The following is an 11,262-nucleotide window of genomic DNA, read 5'->3' on the forward strand; positions in this document are numbered from 1 at the left end:
AAAAAAAAAAAAAAAAAAAAGACTAGCACAATTTGTGGCATCCGCAACTCAGTCTTTGTATCCATTCACCTAAGAATGTGGTACAGGACGGTGGAAAGGTAGCGCTGCCACTCTTGACTGATCAAAGTGTTTCACAGGTTACAAATTAGTTGATTAACATAGGAAGTTACTTTTCTTTTAAAAGTACATTTGAGGGACTAGAGAGATGGTTCAGCAGTTAAGAGCACCTGCTACTCTTTCAGATGATGTGAGTTTTTCCCCAGTGTTCGCATCCGGCAGCTCACAATCACCTGGAACTCCAGCTCTAGGGGATCTGAGCCCCCTTCTGGCCTGAGCAGGCACATGCACACATAGACACACACACACACACACACACACACACACACACACACACACCTGAATAGAGAAATAAAAAAAATAAACTATTTCTACGAGTTAATTAAAAAATTTTCATCTTCAACTATTCTTGATCTAGTTTCCACAAAAGGATATATTTATATATTAAAACAAATAATACAATTGTCCTTGCATTACATTAATCTTTTTGTAATGTAAACATTACCGTGATATGAGGCAACGGGAATCTTTTAGATGTCATTTTTCACACTTTGAACAGAGTCTCACTGTAGACTAGTCTGAGTTTGATTCTGCAGTAAAACTCCTGCTCACCTCTCACGACTGTTATCACGATTACAGGCATGGGCCACCACATCTGACTTCTACAGTAATCTTACGGGACTGTCATTAAATACGCAGCCTGTCGTCACCCAAAACATCACAATGTGATCAAGACTATATTTAACAAAACAGTTGAAGATTCTAAATCAGTTTCTCTCATTTGAAACTTGGTTGATATCTTTGGGGCTATGGAAGAATATTTGCATCTGCACACAGCTCAGGCGCAATAAATGTTCTCTGGAAATAGACTAAGGTTAAAAAAAATCACTGTGATAAATTAACCACATTATAGTTTAAGTGTTTTTACACACATCAGCATTTTATAGAACATATAAAATGTCTCATTATTTAATCTTCAGTGTTGCTTCCGAGTTTTGTAGTTTGAGGAGTGAGAAGTATTTGATAATTAGTTAGCCAATTAGAGAGTTAGATGACAAAACTAATAAATATAGATGGCATTTGTGATATTTCTTCTGTAACACAGTGAGATGTTCATTCAAATATATCTCATTTACATTCTCCATTTGAAAAACCAATTTCATTTCCATTTACATATTTAACAGGATTGGAGAACTGATTGGCAGTGTATTCAGAAATGTGAATTAGTATTCTATTTTAAGGAAAGACTTGTTGAAGCATAGGTATTAGTTTCCTAGTTGTCAACTGGATTAGCAAGTCTATGTGCCTGCTAAGCCTCTCTGGCCCTTGATAATCTTTTTATTGTATATTCTCTTATCCTTTAGTATTCCAATGTCTTTGCTCAATATTAAGTGTATAGTATTAGGTGATTATGATTTACATAAAATCACATAAATAGATATGTTTCTTAACTTCTCAACAAAACGCTTTCACGTCTCAGCATCCTATAAGACAGTTTGGGAATTCAAGACCTGCGATGGAGAAACACCCTTGACTCTGGCAGTCAAAGCTGGCCTGGTGGAAAATGTCAAGACATTGCTAGAAAAAGGGATCTGGCCCAACACCAAAAATGACAAAGGAGAGACTCCTCTTCTGATCGGTAAATTGTTTTTTTTTCTAGAATTTTTATAATTTGAAACAAATGTAAATACTTAACAAGTGTTCCTTAGAAGTCATGGTACACTGGCTATAATCTGTTGCCTGAATACCTTCCCTGGTGCAATGCCTCCATGCTCCCAGCCCCTGTTTCACCTGCCCATGAATTTCATTATCCTGTCCCACAAAGAGTATCATGAAAGATGGCACAGACTTTAACTCTGAAATATAGAGCACAGATAGGCAGAGGAAGCTAAATTAGTTCAGTGGCAAGGTATCATCAAGTCTAAAGGAATACCCTCCAGGTCAGGTAGAATTGAAAGGGAGGGTTGTGTGTGTGTGATATGCTCTCAGAAGAAGGGTGTGGCAAACAGTGGACACCCGTTCCACATCAGAACAGTCAAACCAGACTGAAGGAAAGAGGAGATTCTGAGCGAGGCACTGAGCCTGCCCGGAAGGGTTTGCAGCGGTGACACTGGGCAGGAAGGATGGCAAGCAAACCTTGCCATGCATCAGCTTCTCTGGCTCATGTCCTCTGATAATCGCCGAACGAGGATCCACTGACTGAAGAAGAAAGAGGTTAGACTGACTGTGTATATGTGACCCAGGATAACGTTGCCGTTTCTTGGAGGCACAAGAATGGAATAGGAATTTGGGCTTTGGTACTTGAGATCTGTGGATTTCTATTTGCTGGGAGACTATAATAATGGGCATCACGCATGCTCACATATGATGGTTGCACAAGGAAAGAGATGTCATACTAAAGCCAGATGCTCTGCTAGACATCCTGGATATAAAGATATTGATTAAACTTTTGCTTAAAAGGTAAGAGGAAAAGTTAATGTAAATGCTACAATGAAAGTGCACACTTAGAGTAAATTAAGAGAGTAAAACATCATCGCATCTGCAGAAACTCTACAGGGACTTATTTCTCTGAACTGTCTTTAGTAACATGGAGATGTCATCAACAGGACTTTTAAGTTTTACAAGAAATGGATCATCCACGTCAGTGCAGCGGTTTTGCTTTGGGGCCACTTTGAAATTTGCTTCTCATGGCTCACTAACTTGCAAAGGAGAGATAAGAGGGCCAGTGTTCCTTGTTCCGTGTAATTCCATTTTTAATATTTTTCTTGACTTAATTCTTCGCCTTTGTATCTGTTCACCAAGTATGCTCAGATGGCAAAAAAATAAAATAGCTTAGCTCTACTGAGGGCTGCTCCTCACACCCAGCCATCTGGCGCTGACCTGCAATGCTTTCTTTATACATCACCGTCGTGTTACTTGTTGAGTGGTAGGTATCAGATTTGTGGTGATCTGACACTTATTAGGGTTTTTCTGCTCTTGGATGGACTCTCTGCTCATCCGAGGGATATGGTATCACCTTTCTTCTGCTTAGCAGTTTTGCTTACCCAGGCATGGGAGGGGAAGAAGCTCTGGGAACTGTTTCCATAGGCTCTCGGATCTACTCACCTCCACCCTCCACGACTTTCCACATCCACACAGCACTTCATGTCACTTCTTTCTCAAGGTGTGAGTTCTTTTCTCTCAAACCGAAGCACACCCTCCTCTGCTGTTTCCTCTTTTACTTTCCCAGTCCGTACCCAGATGTCTCGGAACTCCTTTCTCTGTGCGCTTTATGAGTCAGAAAAACCACTCAGAGCTACTCTGAAAATCATTTATGTATGCAGAAAATGACAAATTAGAACAAAAAATGGAAAGCCAGAAAACCACAAGTTTCCAAGAAAATCTTAAGTAATACTAAGCAATTCTAAATCAGTGGTTTTCAAATTCTATAGAACATATATGTAAAGTATACATAAAAGACTAAGCATAAAACTATATATATATAAGTTTGTCCTTTATTATCAAGTGTATTAAACTAATAATGTGCCTTATGGATTTTAATACTTCAATTGGTTATTAGTTTAGACCAGTGGTTCTCAAACTTCCTGATGCTGTGACCCTTTAATATAACTCCTCATGTTATGTTGACCCCCAAGTATAAAATTATTTCATTGATACTTCATAACTATAATTTTACTACTGTTATGAACTGTAATGTAAGTATCTGTCCTGCAGAATATTTGATATGTGACCCCCTAAAGGGGTCCTGACCCACAGGTTGAGAACCATGATTTAGATTATTTTATGGATTGCCTGTGAAGGATGACTTTCCACCGTTAGTATTATTGTTTCTGTGAATTAATACATTCTTCCAAAGTATTAAAAAGTGAAAGTATGAATTTTTAAAAATTACTTTAAGTTGAAGGTTCCCTGCATATACTGTTGTTTTCGTGAAGAAGTAAAAAAATTCACTACTCGCGTGTTTCACACATGAGGCAGAAAGAAGGGCAGCTCCCCAGAGGGAAGAGCCTCATTCTGTGAGCTTTTCTTCCTTCAGAAAAACCCTGAAACAGTGGCACTAAGATGGAATCAGGCTCAATCCTCTGTGCAGTGATAGCAGCTAGGATGAGGTAACACACCACAATTAGAGCCACAGAGGTGAATGGACAGTTATCAACACACGGTGCAGTAGGAGAAGGAGATGAATGTCACCTCTCTCACAGGAGCACGGTCCAGTTCTTCACCTACTGACTGAAGGACACTCTGTTGACAAATGCTATCTTTGGTGGGGAAGATAATGCCTGTTTCTTTGGGGGGGAAACCTGATAAATATTTATATATGGAGCACCATAGTCCAAAATGATACTGATACATGATAATTTGTCATGTTCATATACTGAGTACTATACTAAATGGTTAATATGCATTATTTAACCTGTACAACCCTTTCGTTTGTTGTTCCCATTTTTTGGAAAAGAGATTAAGATTTGGAATGAATTCACAAAACTTTCTATCCTGATGATGAACATTTTTCATGAAGATCTTACCCCACTCTGAGTTTTGAAGACTTAAACTTCACAAGTAGAAATTAGGGTCTGAGAAAGAGAAATCATAGACCCTTTTACAGAAGAAATGGATTAACTTATACCTATTTTGATATTAGTTTAATTCCACATTAAGTGCTCATGTTGGTACAGCAACTTCATGGTAATATTCCTGTTCTTCTTTAAAATTATTTCAAGCTATAAAAAAGGGCTCTTATGACATGGTATCGGCACTGATTAAATCCAACACCAGCCTTGACCAACCCTGTGTCAAGCGATGGTCAGCAATGCATGAAGCAGCTAAACAAGGCCGGAAAGACATCATAGCCCTACTGCTGAGCCACGGAGGCAATGTGCACCTGAGAGATGGGTTTGGAGTCACGCCTTTAGGGGTTGCTGCTGAGTATGGTCACTATGATGTGTTAGAGCATCTGATCCACAAAGGTATGTGGAATGAGTTGTCCTGTCCTGATCTCAGACTCTCCTCTTCGTTACCCATGTGCTCTTTCTCTCCTGAGTTTAAATGGGTGAGGCTTTAAGTCCTAGCCCCTCATCAACCCCAAAGCCCTGTTGAAGCCCTTTTGATTATGACCTGCAGAGATCTGCATGACCAGCCCTAATTGCTTTTTCCAGACAGTCTAGTTTCCATACATATTTGGTGGGAAGGACTTTTCTGTCGTCTTTGCTGAATTCTCCCTCATTTTCTGCTTGTTGGTGTCATGGTGTCATAATCTCTGTTAACTGGGACTGTGAGGTTGGATCTACCTCTAAATCTATTACCTTCTTTCACAAACCCAATTGGTTGCAAAGTACCAAGGTTTCTCTTGTTTTCGTGTTGCTATCTGTCTGTCATCTTGGTCAGGTCCTTCCCATCTTCCCCAGACCATGCGCACTTTTGCTAACTATTCTCCAGGTTTCCATTCTGCCTGCCAGAGAATCCATACTATGTACTACAACTTCTTCCCCCTCCCTCAGCTACAGCCTCAGTGATGTATTCTACCCAAACGCCACTTCAATTGCATTATTTAGAGTTGCTTTTCAGGCTTACACTTCACAATTCCAATCCTGTGTGCCCCGCTTTAGGAAACTAAAATATGAGTGTTCTCTCTGCCTCAATTTAGGTGAGATCCTTGCTCTCATTTGGAATAATATTGAGCAAAATTCAGTCAATCTCTTGAGACATTCTCATAAATCCTTTCTTAAGTCTCTTCAACAGATGGTGTCATTTCCCCACCCCCAAGACTTCATGATGCTTCAACTGTACAACCAGGAACGAAGAAGCTCAATGCCTAGCTCCTAGCTCCGCCTACGCTTTATGAGACCCTTGTCTACTTAAGTGCCCAGACCCCAGATTCCTCATTCTATAAGTGTACCGCATGATCCCCAAAGGATCGTGCATGGGTGAAAGCTGGCATTTTTGTGCTTCCCAAAGTCACTTCATTATGACATAACTTCTAAACATATGCTCCACTAGTTTACAGACAATGAAATAGAGACACATTAAAAACCCATCCCAATTCGTGAAGATAATATGGATGATCAGATCCATAATCAAAGATGACTCTCTCCCCTATTAAGCTGATCCTACTAAAGCTGTCACCCCAGTGTCGTATACTGTGTGTCCTCTAGTTACAACTTCATTTTCTCTTTCAGCTCCGTTAGTCAGGCCAGTTCAGCATAGGGCCGCATGCAGTGGTCACACTTCATGGGTATCCATAAATATTTGTTGGATTGAAAGAGTGTTGTCATCAAACTAAAGTCTCATGATCCTATTTCTGGAAACATGTTCCCATTGTGGCAGCTGACTTGCGTTCACTCGTGGTTTTGTTTTTACTCATAGGGAGTTTGTGACTCCCTATCCCTGAAAGTTTAATAAAAGGAAACATGTGACCTAACTGTTATTGAAACTATTTTAAAAAAAACCAACAAACAAAAAACAAACATAGATGGTCAAAATTCTTTATTGCGAAGCTTTAACGGGGAAGGGCTAACAGATGACTTTAACAGACTAACTTAACACCACTCAGCCGGCTAAGCCACGTGCTTTACACCACCAGGTGGGGATGTGTTTGCTTTGGCGGACGATGGGGCATCTGTGTTATTCGAGGCAGCAGGAGGTGGAAACCCAGACTGCATTTCTCTCCTGCTGGACTATGGAGGAAATGGTAACGTGCCCAACAGAGCAGGGCATCTTCCAATACACCGAGCTGCCTATGAGGGACATTATCTGTGAGTAAGATATTGAGGTGACCCCTTTAGGTTGTGTATATAATACAATCTCACAGTATATGATATTCCCCAAATCTCAAAAGGAAATACTCACACGTTTTATATTTCAATGCTTAGAATTGATTTGATAGCTTTTCCTCTTTCATTCTATAATCTTGATTTTTACAGAATGAATTTATTCTATTCTTTTAATAAAAAGTATTCCTTATAGAGGAATAAAGTTGTACATGAGAAATCTTCACCAACTGGCAAGAATGTCTTTTTGTGTTAAAAAAAAATGATTCAACAAATGGCTGGAAAGTTTCTAGACATTTTACCATTGACTGAGGATTAGAATTTGTAGTAATACTGTGCTTTATTCCAGTTAATTCCTAGCATTGCCAGGCTATACATAATACTATAATGGTAAATGTATTATTGGATAGAAAAGATTCATTATAAATTTAAATTTCTTTTTCCCACACAAACAGTTGGGTGGACATTTCAATCATAAAGTATGTCATAACCGACACAGTGACAGAAGTCTAGAATCACAATGTTAAACTATTCACCAAGAGATGATGGTTTTAAGAAATTAACAACATCTCATAAGTTCAAAAAGTTTGAAGTAGCTAGGCTTTCTTATATCTGGTGGCCACACTGGCAAAGTTAAGGGACCAAGGACGCATAATTGACGTGAAGTGACATGTTGTTAAAGTCTACCTGGATTTACTCCCAGCGTTCATAAATTCACACATGATAGCTCTGAATTAGGCACAGGAGATCAAGTTATCCTTGCTTGTGGCCCTCAGGAATACCTAGATGGTTAGTGAAGTGTGAAATTCACAAGTATTCATCACATGTATTTAGAAACACGAGCCAGGGACAGTTATTTCATCTGGATGGATGGAAGTTTGACTGAATATTAAGATTCTTGGTTTCACAAAAATTCACTTGTGAACTGTATAGGTAGGAAGGAGTCAAGATGTACATGGGCAAAATTAATAGATGGCTTGGGGATCAATGAAAAAAGAAAGAATTAAGAGAATCAAAAGATTAAAACTCTATCCCTTCCTTCTATAAAGAGCTTCTGACCTCAGGCAAGTCATGGTCCGTCTTAAGTCTTTCTATTGTTCATCTTTAAATTAAAGGGTTATATTTATGGTGTTCAAGATCATTTGCCAACAAAGCACGGTTTCTAGTGGTCAGGCTTATGCAGTGTGTTTCTCTGATATCAGAGGAACCTTCTCTCTTTGGCGTTCTTGCAATCACACCTATCGACTATACAAGTTCTATTGTTAAGAGACAAAACTCTAAAGTAAGGGAAGTCCTGAGGACTCAAGCCTAGACCCAAACATGTAAGATCCTGATCTTCTTTGAGAATTGTTAGGATGGGAAACTAATCAAAACTCAGATAAATTACATTAAATTAAACAGGAGTCTCTTGACTTGCGAATGCTAAAAGTCCATCTAGAGTTATATAGAGGAAATATGGACAAGTAAACAAACTGAACTCTCTTATCTAATGAGAAAATTTTGTTTAATTATTTTAATTTTTTTTATGCAATGGGATGTTTACGGAGTGGTTTCTTTGCTCTAGGGCTCTGAAATATCTCATCCCAGTAACATCCAAACACGCAATCCGGAAAAGTGGCCTAAGTCCAATCCACTCAGCAGCGGATGGACAAAACGCCCAGTGCCTGGAACTACTGATTGATAATGGTTTTGATGTCAACGCCCTGCTTGCTGACCACATTTCTCAGAGCTATGACGATGAGAGAAAGACGGCGCTTTATTTTGCTGTCTCTAACAATGACATTCACTGCACAGAAGTCCTTCTGGCTGCAGGTGCAGACCCCAACTTAGATCCCCTCAACTGTCTACTTGTGGCCGTGAGGGCCAATAGCCATGAAATTGTCCGGCTGCTCCTCTCCTACGGGGCTAATGTCAACTGTTATTTTATGCATGTGAATGGCACTCGCTTCCCCAGCGCCATTCAGTACGCCCTAAATGACGAGGTTATGCTGAGACTCCTGCTGAATAACGGCTACCAAGTGGAGCTGTGTTTTGAGTGCGTGCACGGAGACATCTTTGGAAATTCATTCGTGTGGTCAGAGATAGAGGAAGAGGGACTGCCAGGATGGACGTCATGTATAATAAAAGATAACCCGGTGAGTTGCATTCTTTTCTTTATTTTGGGTTGGTATCCTAACTCATTTATGTCTCAAGAATCTTCAAGTTTTGGCTTTTTGAAACCCCCCCCCCAGCTGATCAAGAGTATGTTGCTTAACTTTTCTTTATTTATAAAACTTCTGCATGTCTTCCTGTTACTGATTCCTAGATATATACCATTGTGGTATTAAATACCAGCGAATGACTTTGGTATTAAAGGTATGAAGCTTGTTTTATAGCCCAATGTATACTCTGTTCTGGAGAGTGTTCCATGTTCTAAGTAAAATATATAATCTATAGTTTAATTTATAAAATTTCACTCATTTAAGGATGCTACTAAAATCAATTTTAATTTATATTCTTCTTATTTTTGACTTATTATTGTAGATAGAGAAACAGAGTGGGTCAGAAAATAAGGCTGTTTCTTTTCTTGGATTGAAAAGAGAGTGCCAAACCACTTTAAAATGTATGCAATTATTCATTCGTGTCCGGTTGATGGGACATTGGGGCTAGAGGGAAAAAAGCTTGGGTCTTCCATGTCATGGTCACTCTGCTCCAAAGAGAGTCCTGAATATGCACTTAGTCTTATTAGTTCAGTGAAATAATTGTGGCATCTCTTTTTCAGTTCTGCTCATCACAAACAGGAATATTTTCCTTCCTGTAGAAAGATGAAGAGTAACTTTTCATAGCGATGCTGATTGTGGGTATGGGATATTTGGCACATCACTAAATTAACCGTTATCAATTTTCTCAGTTCTGTGAGTTTATTACAGTTCCATGGCTGAAGCACCTGGTGGGCAGCATCGTCCGGGTACTAATAGATTACATGGATTATGTCCCTCTGTGTACTAAACTGAAGTCTGCCCTCGAAGTACAGAGAGAGTGGCCAGAAATCCGCCAAATAATAGGTAAAAATGAAAGTCTCCTTGACTTTAAATTTTCTTTGTTTACTGTGCGTATGTGTGGTTGTGAATGTGACTGTGTGCTTCTATCCTTAGAAGAGCTTACACTTAGCAATGACCATAGTCGTCCTGAGCATCCTTCACACACCAAATTTGGTGTGGAAATACCAATTTCTGCAAAAGGAAAGAAATAATAAATGATGATTTCCAATCTGGGGGAGGAAACGCATGAGAATGAGCTGGAGCATCTGCTCTTCCCGGGCAGCCAAGAAACTCAGTGACTCCCAGAACTGGGTCAGCAGAGTCCAGGAGCCAATGTGATTCAGTGACCGAACAAGACCATTCAAAATTCAAAAACACAGTTGTTTCTATGAGCAACATAAGACATGTTCAAAATGTCTTAACACATGAAAATGATCTTTTCAAAGGGATTATAGAAAATCAATAATGTTAAAATTTGTTAAAAACACTTAAAATTTTTTTCTGCCTTGTTTATATTACACATACCACAAATAATCAGAATAAATGAGCAAAAACTCTTCATAAAAATGTGTCAAACAATAAGTATAAATTAACATAGCTACCATTGTCTACTCTAAATAAATGAATGGATGTGTTCGTCACACCTTGGCGACTGTCAGTATCATACTATGGAGGTCCCAAACGGGATAAATTAATTGCCGAAGAGATCAGACATAAGAATGATCAATCTGTGGATTAGCTACCACCTTTCAAAAAATAGAGGATCCAATGGGACATGGATCTAAACCATGGCAATACATTCCAGCCATGAGAAAACATAGGCATTTGGGTTCTTCAGTGATTAAGTGACATGATAGAAAATGGATAGAAAAAGAGCTTGAAGATCAAAAGATTTTTTTAAAGGATATTGATAATATTTTAATCCTTCAGTTACAGGAATGCCCCAGAGGAATAGCATCTGATGCTGTCTTCTGGCCTACCTACGCATATACACATTCATTTGCACTGCCACACACACACACACACACACACACACACACACACACACACATACACAACAGAAAGAAATGTTAGGAGTGGTTCACTTCAAGGATGAAAGTGACTCCATTTTTCTTCTATTTGATTATAAAATTTCAAATTACATTCTTTGAATACTAAAACAAAGTTAGCCTTGGTGGCATGTGCCTGCAATCCCAGTATTTGGAGGCCAAGGCAGGAAAGGTCACAGATTTTTCCCATCATAGAATTAGTGTGGAGACAGATTGCTTAGATGAGGAAACTTGCAAAGGGGGTGACGACTGTACGTAAGAACCATGACGACTGTACGTAAAGGGGGTGACGACTGTACGTAAGAACCATGACGACTGTACGTAAAGGGGGTGACGACTGTACGTAAGAACCATGACGACTGTACGTAA

At 39.2% G+C, this 11,262-nt stretch overlaps 1 protein-coding gene across 1 annotated transcript in view; it reads left to right on the plus strand.

Annotated features, from left to right (window-relative positions):
- The window catches only part of Asb15 (ankyrin repeat and SOCS box containing 15), a 49,119-nt gene that overhangs the window by 33,226 nt on the left and 4,631 nt on the right, over positions 1-11,262 (plus strand). The window contains exons 5-9 of the mRNA XM_026788593.1: positions 1,538-1,696; positions 4,779-5,024; positions 6,638-6,809; positions 8,389-8,959; positions 9,715-9,868. Coding sequence (XP_026644394.1) covers positions 1,538-1,696; positions 4,779-5,024; positions 6,638-6,809; positions 8,389-8,959; positions 9,715-9,868 — 1,302 coding nt within the window. The remainder of the gene's footprint in view (positions 1-1,537; positions 1,697-4,778; positions 5,025-6,637; positions 6,810-8,388; positions 8,960-9,714; positions 9,869-11,262) is intronic.

The sequence above is a fragment of the Microtus ochrogaster genome, unplaced genomic scaffold (assembly GCF_000317375.1).
Source record: "Microtus ochrogaster isolate Prairie Vole_2 unplaced genomic scaffold, MicOch1.0 UNK4, whole genome shotgun sequence".
Classification (NCBI taxonomy): domain Eukaryota; kingdom Metazoa; phylum Chordata; class Mammalia; order Rodentia; family Cricetidae; genus Microtus; species Microtus ochrogaster.